Here is a 12,231-nt window from a genome sequence, read left to right as displayed (position 1 = left end):
AACAAAACATATTTTCAGGGAAGTACAAAAAAAAACAAACCACCAGTGGAGAGAAAACAAAAAGAAACATGATTATACCCCTTCAAAAAAGTTCAACCCCTTGATAAAATGCTAAAAAATATTTTTTTAAAAAGCACCTGAAATCAATTTTCTATTACAAAGGGAATTTTAAGAACAACTTAAGTTTTTGATATATGGATTCAATAAATTCATTTGTCTCTCAGGAATAACTGAAATCCATTGTTTATAGTATCACACTAGACCACAAGAAATACAAAGGGAGCAGAAAAGCGGGAAAGAAATGGAAGAGATTGGGAGAAATTGGGAAAGAAAGATGAATGTCTAGTGCTTTGTGGATCCTAATATTCATACATCTTTGGTTTGTTTCTGTAAAGCTTCTTCATCAGCCTAATTTGTAAAGACAGCATCCTTATCCTAGATACAGTGGTGCCTCACACAACGAACTTATTTCGTTCCAGGAGCAAGCTTGTTATGCAAAAAGTTCGTTATGTGAAACGCGTTTTCCCATAACAATACATGTTAAAAAAAATAATTCGTTCTGTAGCATAAAATATGCTAAGATGACATAAAAAAATATGCTAAGATGACATATTTTTATTTAGATACATCTAAAAACATAATTTTTTTAAAAAAAACACACATTTTTTTAATTTTAAGACCGACTAAGTAGAGTCTACCGAATCTTGCACATCTTCATCCATTTTCTGCTTTTTGGCCGATGGTTTCATGAAAAACCTGTCCAAAGTTCGCTGTGCGAGGCGTTCGTTATGCGAGGCACCACTGTAATAAAAAGCTAACATGCAAATTGTCCCCTCAGGAGTTTGACTGCCTACTATGACGTGCACTGACCACCAGGAGGCAGTGTGGGACAAAGGAAGGCCCCGGCAGGCCCTGATCACTGGCCAGGCCTAGGGACCCTATCCATGCACAAATTTTGTGCACGGGCCTCTAGTATACATATGTTTAGATATAAGCCACTTAAAATAATGCCAGCAAAACCTTCAATGACCACTAAACACTTTCATCTTTGGTGTATTTTGAAGAATTTCCATTACTGTATTTGATTTGCCACATCCAACATATTGGGCCAAAAGTCAAGAAGGTGAACTTATTTTGCAGGTGTTAAAGGTTTTGCTGTGTCTAAATATGCAACTGCTTTTTCTGTGCTAGCAATTTTGAAATTCTATCAACTACAATTTAAGACCCACGTTACCTTTTGTTCTGCAGAAGGTACTTCAGCATTCTTAAGAGAAACTTTTATCAATAACATCTTAACATTTGTACTAATTTTTAAGTCTTTCAAACCTGATCTGGTCCTGAACTGTAGAACGGTTTTCTGGAGAGCCAGATTTGCTGATCTAGCTTGGCTCCCAGCATTCTCTGGAGCTCACACACACATATCAAAGCAAACAGCTCAGTCTCTCATCTGATTTTTAGTATAAGAGAAATGCATTCAATGATTTTCAAGTCCTCATCTAGATTCTTTCTTTAATTAATACTCTGATCATGCTAGATATCATCACTTCTTGGATAGGTTGCATTGGTATAAAATTTCTGAAGGAGAGATTTGAACTTCTGTTAGGACTTAGCTCTGAGTAAGGTGAGCTGGGCAGTTTAGGCAGCAGGTAACCAGAACTTGGGAATCACCATGTGACTGCCCTTTTATTTATTTTTTTCATATATATTTTATTGCTTTTTTTACAGAGAAGAAGAGAGAGGGATAGAGAGTTAGAAACATCAATGAGAGAGAAACATCGATCAGCTGCCTCCTGCACACCTCCTACTGGGGATGTGGCCACAACCAAGGTACATGCCCTTGACTGGAATCAAACCTGGGAGCATTCAGTCCGCAGGCAGTCACTCAAACCACTGAGTTAAACTGGTTAGGGCATGACCGCCCTTTTAGAAGGAGCAACCTACCTCACTGGTAGGTCATCTGCATGGGAGAGGAACTAAACAGAAGGCTCCCTGATAGGGAGCCACTGGGAGGCAGCATCTGCCAAAGGAACTGGCCAGGAGATAGAGCCCCATTAAGACCAAGTCTCAGAAGATGTTTCTACCCTGACTGGGAGAAACTGCAAAAACAGAAATATGCCAAAAGATTCATCTTCAAATTAGAACACCTAGAGAGCAAACACAATATACTGACACAAACTGACAGAGGAGTGGTGAAGACAGCAAGTGGTTTTAAAGGCTACTTAAAATCATAAGCTCAAACCAGGAAAAAGATGCAAATGGATTTTTTTCTTGATCCCTTGGTGACTCGGAAAATTGGGTAGTGACTGCTCAGTCCCCAAACCCACCTCACACCTAGGTCCCTGCTTCCAGTCTCCTTCCACATTCCCAGGGGCTCTAGTTCTACCCCTGAGAACTCCCACCAGAGACCCCAAACAACTCTCATGTTTATGTAGCTCAGCCGCACCCTCCCCACCTTTGCCTGGATGACCCCTGACCAGGCCTCTCTGTTATAGTCTGTGAAACTACTGTTTCTGGTACACAAATTTCCTCAAATATGTACACAGACTTTTCACTTTCATAGTCTCAGACGTTCAATGGCTGTCAATGCTTCCAAGAAATCCACCCTGTCCTCCAAGATTATTCAACATCTTTCTCTACTCAACTCCTACCTAACCCTCCCCATCTTACCCAGGGGTCTCATCATGCATTGAGAAAAGTGAAGCCACCACATATATTTTTAAAATTAAATGTATTGGGGTAATACTGGCAATCTATTAAGATACCTGCTTTTTATTAAAGGCAACTTTATTAAAATCAGTGATCTAGAAAGGGGACATTTTAAAAATAGGATATTTTGAATATTTTTCAATTGCAGTTGATATTCAATACTATATTAGTTTTAGGTGTACAACATAGCGATTAGACATTTATATAACATACAAAGTGATCACCTAGATCAGTGGTCGGAAAACTCATTAGTCAACAGAGCCAAATATCAACAGTACAATGATTGAAATTTTTCTGGGGAGCCAGAAACCAACTTCTGCACATGAGCCACAAAGTTTCAATCGCACTGTACGTGCATGCCCGCACATGGTATTTTGTAGAAGAGCCACACTCAAGGGGCCAAACAGCCGCACGTGGCTCCTGAGCCACAGTTTGCCTACCACAGACCTAGATTAAGTATAGTACCCACCTGACAGCATACATAACTATTACAATATTACTGACTATATTCCCTATTAAAAATAGAATTTATTTTGAGAGGAATGTAGATTCACTTGCAGTTGTAAGACATAATAATACAGAGAGGCTCAGGTACCCTTTACCAGTTCATCACCTCCTATCTCTTTATTAAAACCTATTTCTCCTAGTTTTCCCAATTTAGTAAGTGCTATGTTGCCTCTTGTGTAAGTGAACCCAGTGGCAACGGCCCAACAGGGACCATCCTAGTGGCCCCGCACCAGCCTTGCATTCAGCTGTGACCATGTGATGGGACCTTGCCAGAAGAATGTAAATGGATATAAAGTATGACTCTTCCGGGCTGGGACTTTTAAGAAGTTAAAAAGGTTTCTCCTCTCTCTTTCCACTTCCACCAGTTGGAAGTAGAGTATGTTAAGGCCATAAAGAGCAAAATCAGAAGATGGGAGGAATCTGGGTCCTTCACTCACCAGGAGAAAGAGAGCTGCCAGCAACCCAAAACATTTACATAAGAAAGAAAGAAATGACTACTGTGTCTAGAGATTGATTTTGGGGGCTTTGCTTGTTATGGCATGTAATGTAACAACACACCATTTTTCCATCGGTATTATTACAAAAATAAAGAAATCTAGACAGCATGAAAGGTATTTACCTGCAAAATTTACTAAATACCAAAGCCACCCATAAAAGTCACATTTTATGTAAACTTGCTTTAATCTGAATTCTTCCAGACTTGCCCACTAAGCTAGGGAGACTGTTAGCATGAGAAACCTGTTCAGCGCTCTACAGCATGCAACCCTATGTCCTCCAGGTTAATTTTAAAGAAAGGGATGTTTTCTGAGGTTGTGTTGTTTTTTCCTTTCCCTGTGAAATGCCTTTTTTTTTCTTTTTTTTTTTTGTATTTTCAAATCTTATTCCAAACTGATTTCCATAGACCAAAAGAGAAAAATTTCTCAATTTTCCCCCCAAGACAGAGCACCATAATTCTACTTTATACTGTCAGCAAAGTTGATTTCTTATTATATGCAAGTTACACACACATACATAGATCCCTCTTTGTTTTACATTCCAAACAGCCCAAACGTGTTTTGAAAAATACAACTCTTCCTGAGGAAGAGGAGCCTTCCTTCACAGACTGTTAGGGCTGCCACATCCATATACCACAGCATGGAAAGCATATTTGCATATCAACAAGCCAGGGCTCTGGATCCTGAGGTTCTGCCTTTCATTCTGCAGCTCCCTCGCTGTGAACTGTCAGGTGCATTACTGAATGCCCATGCCAAGACTGTAAGGGTCTGAATAATGACTGGAATAATCCTGCCTTCCTCATCAGGGGGCTCCAAAGCTCAGTCAATGTTTACAGGATGCTTCCTGGTGCCTATTTAGCATGCTGCAGGCCAGGAAGGCAGAAAGCACCATCAGCTGACAACAACAAAAAATATGTGTAAGCAGTGATGGGCCCAGTCCTACAAAAAAAAAAGTACTGGTTGCTTTATCTTTTAATCTAATGCCCTTAAGAGATTGATTCAAAACTTAAGTAAGGAAATGCCAAAGTTCAACTGGTTTGTGTGCATGGTGAGATTATGGGCTTTTTTCTTTATAGTGCTGTCTTTTTTTGAAATTTTCCACATTGAACACATTTATCATTAAAAATAGAGAAATGTAAATATTTATACTGTAAAAGACTGTTTAAATAAGAGAGTGGAAGGCTAACTATGACAGACGGACTTGTTAGTGCCAATTTTCCCCTCCCTCCTAGTCAGTTGCATTCTACATCTGCATCCGTGCCAAGGTGTCAAGGTGGGCAGAACATGCTTCCATTCCTTGACCCTGGGCTTGACCATATGACTTGCTTTGGCCAATAGAAAATTAGCAGCTATGATGCCAGCCTGAAATATGCCGATGCAGGGGGACGGACACTCTCATGCTCCTGTCTTTTAGCAGGAGAACATGATGTCCAAGGAAATCAGACATGGAGCAGAGCTGAACCCAAACTGCAATCTAGAATCAATCCCAGCTAAATTACCCCATACCCAGCTTACCTGCAGCCCCCTGAGCAAAAAACACTTACTGATGTCCACCACTGAAATGCTGTGGTTATACAGCATTCATGTCACCAACTGATGCATTAACAAGTGCCACACACACACACAAAAAAAAAAAAATCAGGGAGAAAAGTGTGTCATGGACTGAATTGCGGGCTGGAAAAAGGCCACAGCATTCTCCACATGCCCATTTATAACGGGAACCTAGTCAACCATCTTCCCAATTTGAGAAAACACTTTAGCAGGCAGAGTTTGTTTCCCTTTCTCTTATGACATACAAAATTATTTCACTACAATTATAGTCAGCCCTATGAAGCAAGCGCTACTATGTGACCATTCAATAATGGGATTTCACATAAAATATATATATAGTGAGGCTCTTTCCATGTTAAAACATATTATTTTACAACATGGCTTTAAATGTTTACAATTATTTTCCATTTCATGTGTATACCATATTATGGCTAACCAATATTCTTTTGCTAGTTATTTAGATGATATGCATTTTTTTATTATTATAAATGGTGCTGCTCAAAATATAACTAGAGACCTTTTTTTTTTTTTTTTTCTACATATTCATGACTATTTTCCTGGGAATGAAATCTGAGAATTAGATTTGCTGGGTTAACAGATGTATAAGTGTTAAAGTTTTTAATATGTATTAATTGCCTAGTTTTAATTTAATTTTGCAAATAGGGAACTAGAAGACCTACAGATTGAGTCAGCCCAGATTGCAACTGAGCAAACATTTTCCCACCTAGGAATCACTCAAATTAATCCTGCTGGAATTTACTGAAAACCTCAGGAGTGTTTACTGTGCAGGAACAGAGTGATGGTTACAAGCATGGACACCAGAGCCACAATGCCTGGATTCAACTCTTGATCTTGCGCAATTTACTCAACTGGTTTGCGCCTCAGTGTTCTCATCTCTAAAAGAGGCGTAGGAGTGCCTCCCTCATGAGTGCACAGAAATGTAGTAAGGATTAAGTAAATCAATAAATGCAACCTCCTAAAAACAGCGCCTTCTACACAGTAAATTCTTAATGTTAGCTATGATGGTATTAGGGATAGTAGATGAAAAGATTGCAGATCTTCCTCTCAGAGAGTTAAGCTTTGAAGAAAACTTATCATAACTTAGGATAACTAGGTCGCAAATGTTCAAACTGTAACCTAGTCCTTCACAAAGTCTTTGTTCTAAGGAACCAGTAGAAAACTGCCGAAGAGAAGATCCTTCGATTAAAACAAAATTAGGCAATAGGAAGGTGGCTGGCCTTTAAGTAACAGAATATATATCAGGGACACATTTTTTTTATGGCAAAATTAGTTTGACTTAAGTGAGCAATAGGGTATGTCCTTAGGTTAAGGTTTTATGTGATTATTAATAGTTGCCTAAAACAAGTGGAAACTGTGTTTCTTAAGGATCAGAGAACAGCTTCCTTTCCCCAGCTCCCTCTCCTGACACTAGCCCGTGCCTGACTCCAGGGAGAAACTCAGTGGGTAAGTTTCTAAGCTTACTGATGTTCACAAGCCCAAGTTTTCTAGCAACTGCAAATACGCCAAATTCAATTATTTATACCCAGAATGCTAGTATCCACCTATCCCTGGGCTAAATTATTCCATTAATGTATTGATGGCCAATTAAGAATGTTTTCTTTATATTCCAATAAGACTTCTAAACAACTGTTTTGAAAAACAGGCTGATGTCCAATGTTTTTAAGTTCTTCCAAATACTATTGAATTTTTTTTATCTGACTAAAGATTTAATTACCTAAAATAATTATATAGCAGGCTAAATTACCTAAGTATGGAATTTCTAGAGCTGCTGAGGTTATGAAATGAGAATCAAGTCCAGCTCTTCCCCCACCCCCCCAAAGCTAAAGATAAATTCATGTTTCAGGCCATAAAACATGAATCTGCATTAAGAGCTGTACCCCCGTGTTCTCTTAAAGCTTTCAATAAACTGCTTTAGCAAAATTGGAAAGAACCACTCCTGCCCCTCCCATTGGTAACAAAAAAAGTTTAAGGAAAGCAAGTAAATTTCTTAAGTGAAATTAATAAGCATGGGGATGATAGAGCCTTTTAACTTTTAAGATTTAATTTCCCACCCATAAAATAAGGGTTAGACCAAAGAATCTTTAGTATCTAACCTTTAGTGATTTAAAGTTAAGTTTAATAACATGAAATTTACATGATGAGTTAGTTATTAAAAGCCCAAGTTATATTAATATGGCTATCTTTCAAGTCAGTAAAAGTGTCTTGTGGGTTTTCTGGATTTGAAAATTTTAATTAATTTAATTTTAACATGATTGAAAAACAGGTGAAAGATTGGAAAAGACACTTAACAAAAGAAGATATATGAAGGTCCAATAAGCATATGGAAATATGTTTATTTGACAACATTTAGTTGTCAAGGGAATATAAATTAAGACCACAATGTGATATGACTATCTACCCATTAAAATTCAAAAAGACTGGCCACCCCACAGGTTGGCAAGGGTGCCAAGCAATTAGAGCACTGGCCTGTTGTCGGTGGGGATGTAAAATGTTACAGTTTTGGGCGCAGTTTGGCAGTTCCTTATACAGTTCAACATACACCACTGACATTCACAACATGGATGAATCTTAAAAACATTATACTGAGCACACGAAGCCTGGGACAAAAAAGCATGGACTGTGTGAGTCCATCAATATGAAATTCTTAAGATATTGTAAATCTAATCTATAGAGACAAAACGCAAAGCTATGGTTGCCTGGGGTCAAGGGTTGGGGGGTGGGGAAAGGGAATGACTAGGAAGGGACACAGAGAATATTTCTTGTCTGGATTTTGGTGGTAGTCTGGCATATAAATTCACCAGAATCCACCCACACATACAGTGAAAATGAGTATATATTATTGTATGTAAACTATATTTCAGTAAAGCTTATTAATATGATCCTCAATTTAACTGCTTTCCGGTTTGGACTAGATTTTACCAAATGGTCTGCAGAGAGGCAGGCCCATTCTTAAGCAGGCTGCTGTTTGCACCTGGAACTCCATGGGCACCAGCGTTCTGGACCTTCCAGGGTATAAACAAAATCACTGCTGACTCACCTGTCAGCGCACCTCCCAGGCTCCCCCGCCGCAGCTGCCGTCCGTCCTCGCTCAGCTGGCTTTTAAACTTCAGGGACTTCCCAGGGCCCGAAGCCAGGTCCGGGTTGCTGCACTTCCGACATGGCATGGGTGGTGGGGACAATATGTGGTCAAGCTGCAGAGAGAAGGACAGGGCATCACTCGCTGGGAACGCTCCCAACACAACCAGAACGAGAGACCAGTCAGGCACACCTTCCTCTCGAAATCCCTTTTCCTTCTCTAAATCCCTCTTTCCTGGCCCTGTTTTTAATTTAGCCAGTGGAGAGCATTCAGGATTTCACTGTGTGTCTTCCATCTGACAGAGTCTGGCTGGCTTAAAACCTTAATAGCAAGGCTTTTCAAGCAGGGGGTCAGAAAACATTAGTGCAGCGATTCTCAACCTTCTCCAACTCATGACACATACACTAATTACTAAATTTCTGTGGCACACCAAAAATATATTTTATTTTTTGCCGATCTGATAAAAAAAAAAAAGGTATAATTTTGATTCATTCACACCAGACGGCTATTGTTGTGTTGGCTGCTGTGATTTCTTTTTATTTGACAATCTAAGGGAAAAGAGGTCCATGCCCCTGACTAAATAGGCAGGTATTGCATATTTTAAAAATTCTTGCAGTACACCAGTGTGCCAGTGTGCCACGGTGCACTGGTGCACTGGTTGAAAATCACTGCATTAGTGGGTCATGAAAGCAAGTTTAGTAGATTGTGATCAGTATTTTTTAACACAATAGAACAGAAATTATCAAAATCCAGTGAATAAAGGGGAAGTTTTGTTTCATGATATTTTTCTTAAGTTACACATATATGTGTGTGTCCTGAGTCAGTATGTAAAATACATATCTTTCTGTGGGCCTTGATCCACCCCTCCCCCCCACCAAAATAAAAAATATTGCTCGACAGAGAATCAATAGATTACTTATTTAGTTGTTCACAAAAAAAAAAAAAAAAATACACAAGCTTTTGATGCTCATAGACATAGGGGAGGAAAATTTCTAGCACCACAGCCCATAATGGAAATCAATACGTCCCTATATCACTTTATTGCTTTTAAAAGAAAACCTGTCACAAGAATCAGAGAAACCAAAGTCCCTTCAAGAGACAGCTTTCTACAAAAGAGTCCCCTGTGTCACTTACTTCAAGATCTGTCCCGCTTTTATAAGAAAACCTTCCATAGCTGAATAGGGCCATATCTCCTTAAATGATCACCTTCAAGTGAGCATATATGTATGTATATATATATATATATATATATATATATATATATATATATATAGGCAGTTACTTAGGACAGAAATATTCATGTGCATATACTATATCCAGATAGTTATTAAGAAAATTAAAGGAAGTTTAAATAAGATATTTATGGCCCCATAGAAAAGGGCCAACTTGGTAGAAATTTATAGAAAAGAACTGTGTAACAGCAATCAAGGCCAGGCATTTTTGGGGATGCTTGATTGTGATATGTTTTGTTTTCATGATAGAGATAGTCATCTGGTTACAACTGTGTGCTTTGTCTTTGATTTATATTATCATGGATATATTTATTGGAGGAATAAATTCAGGAATAAAGTCATCATTTGCCTGTCTATGCGCCGCAGCACATTCAAATCCATGGCACACAAAGAAATTTGACCCTGCCTATGAGATGGTTGAAATGGAAGCTAGTTGAGATGGAAGAGGCTGTATTGGAACAGCTATTACCATATGTCAACTCTCTCTCAAGCTCTACTGGAACCACTGGATTTCAAGCACTGTCAGTAAGTACAACTCATTGCAAGTCAGTATTTTACTGTATGTCATTGTCACTTGGCATTTTATTGAGAGGTATCCAGAAAGCTAGCAGTGTAGCCACTTGAGGATCAAGCCATATCAGGGCATAGGGATTCCAGATCGCACTTTTGGAAGATACTGGTTGAGGCTGCTGTTCACTGCATGAAGTGTCTTACAAGGAGGAATTTCTATCTACACATTTTTGCCCCAAAGCCCCCTGGACAATGAATTGTAACAAGGGAACCCTGGACAGTGATATCAGCTGCTAGAAAAAGTAGAGGCCAGTCAGTGGTCCAGACATAGCAGGTCATCACACAATGCAAAGGTTCCATTGGGTTCATTTATATCCTTACTACCGCCCCCCCCCCTTTTTTTAACTACCATTTCTTTAACTTCAGAAGAAAGTTTGCAACAATAGAAAAGTCGCAAGAGTAATACAATGAACACCCATATTCCCTTTACCAAAGGTGAATCGTTAAGTTTTCCCATATTGATTTTGCTCTCTCACTCTTTTTCTGTCCCTGTCCCCAGCACACAGTTAGATGCAGACATTGTAGATCTTCATCCCTAGATACTTAATCATGCCTCTTCTAAGAACAATATGTGCTCTTAAATGCTCCCTCCCTATAGTATGAACTCTTAAAAGGTGCCTCAAATTTTTTATCGAGGTAAAGGATAAATAGTAGGAGAAATATAAGATTATATCAGATACACTTAATATTAAAAATGTGCTTACATTTAGAAAGAAAACTTGCAGCCACAAGGTGGCAATGTGCTATAGACATTCAGCAAAATATTTCATAATAGCTACTGGCCCTGCAACTGCACCAAGAACCCCTCCGAGCAATCAAGCACATTAAGGTGCATTCTATTTGGTTATTCTCCCTTAATTACTAGTAGCAGCAGCATAAAATACACGTATTTATTGTTTAAGGTTCATCAACTTCTGTCACTTATTTTTCACCTGATGTTAAAATTTTCAGCTTGCAGAATTACAATGAATGGCTCTAAGGAAGATTGTTATATCACAAATTAACAGAGGTGGAAAATGAGCGGGGGGGGGGGGGGGGGAGATAATTCCTCAATAGGAATTATGAGCCTTTCTTACATATTTTCCCCCAAAAAAGCCATAAAAATATGAAACACATACAGAAAGAAGAGAAAGATATCAAGGAGAAAAAGTAGAAAAATAAAAAAGAAAGTGTTTGCTCACATATATCTTGCCACAAACTATTAATAATAAGACAGCATTTTTCACTAGAATCACAACCCCAAGAGTGGAATAGAGTTTTAAATCTGGAAAAACTGAGGCAGTGACCTGTGCGGGCTGCCAATGTTCCAAACACAATGCAAGTAGAAAAAGCTATAAATATAGTGCTATGTTCCAGGATCCACTTCCTTTTTCACATCCAATCCTGCTCCCAACAGTGCTCTCTCTCTAAATAGATCATTTTTCCAAATTTGCCGTGTTGTCACCAGCTCTGCTTTTCTTTCTACAATTAGTCAAAGCTTCTCAAAATGGTGCACTGCAGTCCTGCAATTTATTTTTCATTTTTTGTCCTGATTCAAACACTCAGGATCCCTTTAAAAAGGTTCCATCACACCCTAGAGCTTTTAATAGACATCAAACCTATCACTTTACACACTGCCCTTTGAATGATATCAGTTTAATCTTTTTCAACTTTTCCAAAGTCTTCATACTACAAGGAGCTCAACTAAAGACAGAGGTTGTCTTTGAACTCTCACTGATGTTCAAGGACATCCAAGCCTGAGATGGTCATTCTTGCTTCAAACACTTCCAATTTCCCGCACTAAACAGACAGTGGACTCCAAGGAGCCAGACAGACTCCTTGGCTTTGAGAGCCACAGAGTATCCTGGGTTGACATGCATTCTCCAGAAATGGGTCCTTACCTCACTCACCAATCGCAAATATTGCTTTGTGGTGTGCTAGATTTGCTTATAACTTCCTATGTCAGTTTCCTGTAGTTCCACGAGCCACAAAACCACTGGAAGAGGCATATTAATAAATTAGAAGTCAGAGAGATAGGAACCTAACATATCACTTACATGTGAGTATTACACAACTGCTCTTGCTAGTCATCTAT

At 38.8% G+C, this 12,231-nt stretch overlaps 1 protein-coding gene across 4 annotated transcripts in view; it reads right to left on the bottom strand.

Moving 5' to 3' along the window:
- The window catches only part of MAST4 (microtubule associated serine/threonine kinase family member 4), a 508,313-nt gene that overhangs the window by 359,517 nt on the left and 136,565 nt on the right, over window positions 1–12,231 (bottom strand). For all 4 annotated transcript variants that reach the window (XM_084880866.1, XM_084880860.1, XM_084880867.1 and 1 more), the window contains exon 2: window positions 8,317–8,470. In XM_084880866.1, the coding sequence (XP_084736992.1) occupies window positions 8,317–8,470 (154 nt within the window). The remainder of the gene's footprint in view (window positions 1–8,316; window positions 8,471–12,231) is intronic.

The sequence above is a fragment of the Pipistrellus hanaki genome (genome assembly GCF_964339955.1).
Source record: "Pipistrellus hanaki genome assembly, chromosome: 4".
NCBI classification, from domain to species: Eukaryota; Metazoa; Chordata; class Mammalia; order Chiroptera; family Vespertilionidae; genus Pipistrellus; species Pipistrellus hanaki.
Note: the sequence above shows the minus strand (reverse complement) of the source record. Positions and strands in the feature narration are given on the sequence as shown.